At 41.2% G+C, this 6,624-nt stretch overlaps 1 protein-coding gene across 1 annotated transcript; it reads right to left on the bottom strand.

Moving 5' to 3' along the window:
* Positions 1-4,893: 4,893 nt before the first annotated feature.
* On the bottom strand, positions 4,894-5,826 carry LOC119530983 (olfactory receptor 13A1-like). Its single transcript, XM_037831631.1, has one exon. It carries the CDS (start codon positions 5,824-5,826, stop codon positions 4,894-4,896), a length of 933 nt encoding a protein of 310 aa, XP_037687559.1.
* Positions 5,827-6,624: the final 798 nt, after the last annotated feature.

A 6,624-nucleotide genomic window follows, 5' to 3' on the forward strand; every position in this document is an offset into this window, starting at 1 on the left:
TATTAACTTCCCTCCACAAAAGCCGATAAAGAGAAAAGGCATGCCCACTCCCAGGGAGAAACAAAAAGATGTGCCCCACACTCTACAGTCCTGACCAAGATGTCTGGTTTTAACAAGTCACTATGAGGCATATGAAGAGAGATTCTTTCCAATAGCACACTCCCATGGGGCAAATCAATTATTGGAACCTAAGATATGGTGCAGATGTTGCAGTTATCTGACAGGGAATTTAGATTAACCATGGTTACTATGTAAGAGCCTCTAATGCAAAGATGGAAAACAAGCAAGATCAGACAGGAAATTTCAGCAGAGAGATGAAAATTGTAAGTAATAACCAAATAGAAATGCTAGAAAACAAATACAGAACACTTAACAGAGACAAAGTATGCCTTTAACAGGCCTATCATAGAATTAGCACAACTAAGAAAAGAATGAGTGACTTTGAAGATACTCAAAGTGAAACAAAAAAAAGAGCAAAACAAGAAGAAGGGAGGGAAATAACAAATAGTTTAACACATTTGCAATGGCAATCAGAGATAGGGAGAAAGAAGGGGAGGAGGGGGAGAGAGAAAGAGAAGAGAAGAGAGGACAGGCAGAAGAAATATTTGAAGAATAATGGCTGAGAATTTTCCAAAATTAATGACAGAACCAACCCACAGATCCAGGAATCTCAAAGAACACTAAGTAGTAAAAATAATAATAAAAATAATAAATAATAAACCTAGGCATATCATACTCAAACTATTGAAAGTCAAAGATAATGAAAAAATCTTGACGACCAAAAAAGGGACATATTTCATACAGAGGAACAAAGATAAGAATTATCAAAGACTTCTCATTAGAATCCACCAAAACTGGAAATATGTGGAGACATGTTTCCAGTGTGTCGATTTTTAAAAAAAGTTGCTAACCCAGAATTATTTACCCAGTGAATATGTCTTTCAAAAATGGAGAACAGCAGTATGATTTCTGCAGTAGGGGAGTAAGTCCTAGAAAACAGAGGTTTTCTGGATGCCAGTGGCCTTTCTCCAGTGAAGGTGCCCTTTGTTGATGCTTTACCTTGTTACACCTTATGGCCTTAAGACTGTAACTTTGTAACAAAATAACCCTCCTTTATAAAAGCCAATCCATTTCTGGTGTTTTGCAAAAGAGCAACATTAGCAAACCAGAACATCTGGGAATGTCTCAATCTCTCTCTCTCGTTTTTGGAAGAAAGTGCTGCTGAATATAAAATTGGTTGACAATTGTTTTCTTTCAGCACTTTAAATATTTCTAACACTGTCTTCTTGCATCTTTGGTTTCTGTTGAGAAATCGGAACTTAATCTTCTTGGCATTCCCTTGTACACAACTCATTGCTTTTCTCTTGAAGCTTTTGGGACTCTCTCCTTTTCCTTGGCACTGGACAATTTGAATACTATGTATCTGAGCATGACCCTCTTTGAGTTTGTCCTGTTTGGGGTTCATTGGTATTCCTGAATGTGCATGTTTCATGTCTTTGGCTAAATTGGGAAGTTTTCTGCCATTATTTCTTTGAATATTCCTTCTGGCCCTTTCTCTCTTCTCTTTCTAGGACTCCCATAATGTTTATATTGGGATGCTTGGTGGTGTCCCACAGATCTCTTGGGCTCTGTTCATTATTTTGTGGTAGCATCTTCAAGTACTAAAAGAAAAAAATAAACCATGGAATTCTATACCCAGCAAAAATATCTTGCAAAAATGAGGGTTAAGCAACCACCTTAAGTATTAACAGTCAAAAGACCTGAATTAAAAGGATGAGACATTTTGAATAAAAAATAGATCTTAACTATATACTTCCTGCAAATAAGTACCCTTCAAATAAAAGGACCTAAGTAGGTTAACAGTAAAGGTGTGGAAAAATATATCAGACTAACAATAGTCAAGAGAAAGTAGTAATACTTTTTTTAAATATCAGAGGAAGTTGTTTTCAGAGTAGAGAAAATTACCTGGATAAAGAAGGTAATTTCATAGTAAAAGAGGTCAATTCACCAAGAACACATAAAAATCCTAAATGTTAAAAACCTAATAGCAGAGGTTCAAAATACATGATCTAAAAATTGATAAAACTGCTGGGAAAAATAGAAACACTGAAAATTATAGTAGGATACTTCACTATCCCTCTGCCCATAATTGATAGAACTAGTAGACAGAAAATTAGCAAGGATACAGTAGACTTGAACAACACAATCACCAATTTGAATTCATTGACATAAACAGTAAACTTCACCCAATTACAACAGAATATACATTCTTTTCAAGTGCACACACAACATTTACCAAGAAAGACTGAAACTAGACCATAAAATAAGTCTTACAAAATTTAAATGGATTGAAATTATACAAAGTATGTTCCTTGCAATAATGGAAATAAATTAGAAATCAACAACATAGAGATATCTGAAAAATATTCAAGTATCTGGAAACTGAGAAGCACACTTCTAAATAGTGCATGGGTCAAATGAGAAATTAGCACTGTGAACTTAATAAAAATGAAATCGCATGATATCAGAATTTGTGGGATGCCACTGAGGCAGTACATAAGGGGATGTTTATAGCACTACATCTGATAGCAGAGAAGAAGGTCAACAGGGGCCAGATGATGTGGCATTTCTAACTTCATCCATGAGCAGTAGGAAGCTACTCAGTGACTGTAAGCAAGGGAATCACAAAATTAGTTTTAAGTTTTTAAAACATTTCTGTGTAACACCAAATGTTTGTGTGGATGTTGCTGATGGGACTCTGAAAGGGTACAACCATGTTGGAATAAAGACTGATACTTTCTGATAAAAGCAAACATAAAAACACCCTAGGACCCATCAGTTATGCTCCTAGTAATTAACACAAGAGAAACAAAAATACATTTGGGAAGGACTTGTACACAATGTTCACAGCAGCTTTATTTATAATAACCCAAAGTTAGAAGCAACACAAATGTCCATTAATATATGAATTGATAAATAAAAAGTGGTAAATTCATACAATGAGACACTAATAAAAAAGGACAAACTAATGATAGAGACAACAAAATGAATGGTTCTCAAAACTAATGTATTAAGTGAAACAGGCCTCATGTACTCTGTAATTCCATTTATATGAAGTTCTAGAACATGCAAAATTGATCTGTGGTAGAAAAAATTAGAATAGTGATTTCATCAAGGTGGGGGCAGGGGTTGAACAGAAAAGGACAAAAGGGAACCTTCTAGGATGAGTTACATTCTACATCTTGATTAGGTTTTGGGTCACACAGCTGTGTGCAGTTGTTGAAATTCAGAAAATATGCACTTTATTTATGTATTTCAGTATTAGCAAATTTTGCCTAAAAAGGAATTTTAAATAAATGATGAACACTAATTAATGATGCAAGCTGAAATACTTAAGGAAAATCTTACTGATGTTTGCAACTTGCTTTGAAATGCATAAAAGCAAGATGAATTGATTTTGGAGAAGTAATAGACAAAATGTAGAAGCAAGTTAATGGTAGCATTTAGATAATTGGCACATGAATGTTCACTGTAAAATTCTTTCAAATTTGCTATATGCTTGAAACACTCCTTTGTAAATGTGAAGATTAGAACTCTGGATACAGGAAAGAAAACAAACCTTGGAAAGTCAAGAAAAGATGTAGGAAGACCAAGTGTCAGATGTTGAGTTATCCACTAGGGATGCCACGGCATCTTCGGATGAATGATAGAGGAGGGAAAAACATTCAGATTCAATCAGTGGGAACTGAGGATACCCTGGACATGGCTAGGAAGGAGGATCAAAAAATTTTCAGTAATTTAACTCTGACAACTAGAGGGGCTGATGAAACTGAAGATCATGCAATTACAATTGAATGAAATCCCCGAACACTTCCAAGTACTATGTTAGTTAGGCAGTTACATCAATGGGTCTGCGGACTGGAAATGAGGTGTGAAGTGTGCTCTAAATTTAAGCACCACTGGCAAATAATGATAAATGCAGATGGAAGCATGAATGCGATTACCAAAAGAAGAAAGGAGAGTCCAGGCTGAAATTGTGAAAAACGAAAAGATTTAGAGGCTAGATGAAAAGAATAAGACTAATAATAACAATAATAATGATGATGATGGAAAGACATTGAGAAGAGTCTGAATGCCTTAAAAATAATGTTGAAGCTTTGGTCAAAACTAAGGTTCCAAAAACAACTCTCTCCTGTGACGGTGAAACTTTTTGGTTAAAGAATGACAGTGCTCTTTGGTGAAAGGAAAAATATATAAAAATACACCTGTTTCCACAGGTATCTAAAACAGAGGGCCCTCTGATGCCATGTCTCATCATCTTCATGGGGTTGACACTCTGGAACCTCCTTGATACGGTGAAGAGCTGTGTTTCTTGTCTCTTGCACAACCTCTGGACAAGCAGTGTTGAACTGGAGGAGAAGTGGGTACCAGATGAAGTTCTCAAGATATTGAGAAACTCCAGTAAAAATGCACCAAGCAGTGAGCCTAAAGGACCTCACTCCAGAACCCAAGACCCCACTCTGAAAGAGGGAGTGGCCCATGGTGGCCGAATGTGAAGGACACAACCTTGTCCCTGGTGCTCATGAATCGGTGAAAACGTCAGGAGGTCCTGGAGTTAGGATGCACAGGATGTGCCTTCCTGTGTCTCCTGCTGTTCCCCCTGGACACTGGCTCTCCCATGTTTCCCCTTCATATCCTGCTCCCCTGAAGCCTGAGAGTATCCACAGTTAGTTCTTTGGAAAGTTTAAAGTTCCCCATAAAGTTCATCCAGTTCCCATTGGCAGAGGACACTGTTTATAAATCTATCACATGAAATACCTTCCATCCTTTAGATACCCAAAGTCTGGTTTTTGAAGCTATATTAATTTCAAAATTACACTTGACCATTTCCTTTCATTTACTGAATGTGGGAAGCACCCTCCTGAGGGCCACTTTTACGTCCTTGTTGCGCAGAGTGTAGATGAGTGGGTTCAGGGTGGGGCTGACTGCCGTGTACATTATGGCGACCACTTTGCGATTTTCCGTGGAGGAGTCAGACCCTGGGAGGAAGTAGGTGTAGATGACAGTGGAGTAGTACAGGCAGACCACCAGGAGGTGGGAGGAGCAGGTGGAGAAGGCCCTGCGCTTGCCCTCGGCCGAGCGGATGCGCAGGATGCTGGCGATGATGAAGGCATAGGACAACATGGTGAGCAGGAAGTTGAACACCCCAAAGTAAACATCTGCAATGATGATCATGATATTGTTCAGATTTGTTGGACCACAGGCAAGGAGGAGCAGTGTAGATAATTCACACAGGAAGTGATAGATTTGATTAGTGCCACAGAATGTTAGCCGTGCCATCAGGCCAGTGTGCACAGAGGTGTTGACCCCACTGACCGCCCACACGCTGCCTGCCAGCAGGGCACAGTGGGATCTGCTCATCAGTGTGTGGTAGTGCAGGGGCCGGCAGATGGCCACGTAGCGGTCATAAGCCATGACCGTGAGCAGCAGCAGCTCAGCCCCCAGGATCCATGTCAGGAAGAAAAGCTGGGTCATGCAGCCTCCAAAGGAGATGGTGCTGCCCTGACCCATCAGGATTTCCAGCAACTTGGGGAGAACCGTAGATGTGCAGATGATGTCTAAGATGGCCAGGTTGCTGAGAAAGAAGTACATTGGGGTGTGGAGCCCCGGGTTCAGGCAGATGGCCATGAGGATGAGGCCATTCCCTGCAAGAGCAGTCAAGTAAAGGAGGACGAAGAGAGCACTGAAGACACCCTGCAGCTGGGGATTTTCTGAGAGGCCCTGCAGGAGAAACTCCACCACGGCCGTGTGGTTGGTTGCTCCCATTGGGTGTGGAGGGTCTCCAGGGGTTCCTGGGAAGCAGCCAGCACCTGGCAGAGGGAGACACAAGGACCAGGTGGGTGACGTGTCCTCTCTGCCCTCAAGTCCTGCTAAGACTCTCAGGGATGAGTGTGGTGGAGCCTCTGCCCTGGAAGCACTCGGCAAAGATGTTAATGTGGGTTCCTGCACTAAGGAAGGTGATCTGAGGGTTAACTCTCCCCTGTGGACCTCCTACCCAATCCCCAGAACCCCTCCTGGCACTCAGCACCACCCTTTCAGGACAGCTTCTCCTTCTGGGTGGTGGCTGGGGCAGCAAAGTTCAGTAGTTTACATAAAAAGTGTGGCCTGTTTTCCACTTAATTGTGAATATTTCCTGCATTAAACAGAGACATGAAAGTGACTGGAGATGGTTCATGGAGCTCAGTGAACTGGGTGCATTTTTGGGTGTGATATGGAAGAAAACCTGCACCGACAGGCTCGTGGGCTCCAGGCCTCTATTTCCAACAAGTAAATCTCAGCTAGGGACTGGGTGAGGCTTCAGGGAGAAGACTGCCTCAAAGACAGGATGGAATTTTCACCTGCAGAGGGGGCAAAGTGGGCAGGACTGGTGAGCTCAGGTGGGGATTTCATGCACCCTGAGGGGACTAAGAACTCGAGGTGCTGCCTGGGACGTGTCCGTGGCACGAGAGCAATCCGAGTATTGGGGTGTGCTCCCAGGCTTGGAGCAGGTGGGGGGCACTGTAAGAACTCCTGTGAAATAAACTACTGTCAGGCTCTCAGTCAAAACCACAGCCACCCAACCCT

Source organism: Choloepus didactylus, chromosome 4 (genome assembly GCF_015220235.1).
Source record: "Choloepus didactylus isolate mChoDid1 chromosome 4, mChoDid1.pri, whole genome shotgun sequence".
NCBI lineage: Eukaryota > Metazoa > Chordata > Mammalia > Pilosa > Megalonychidae > Choloepus > Choloepus didactylus.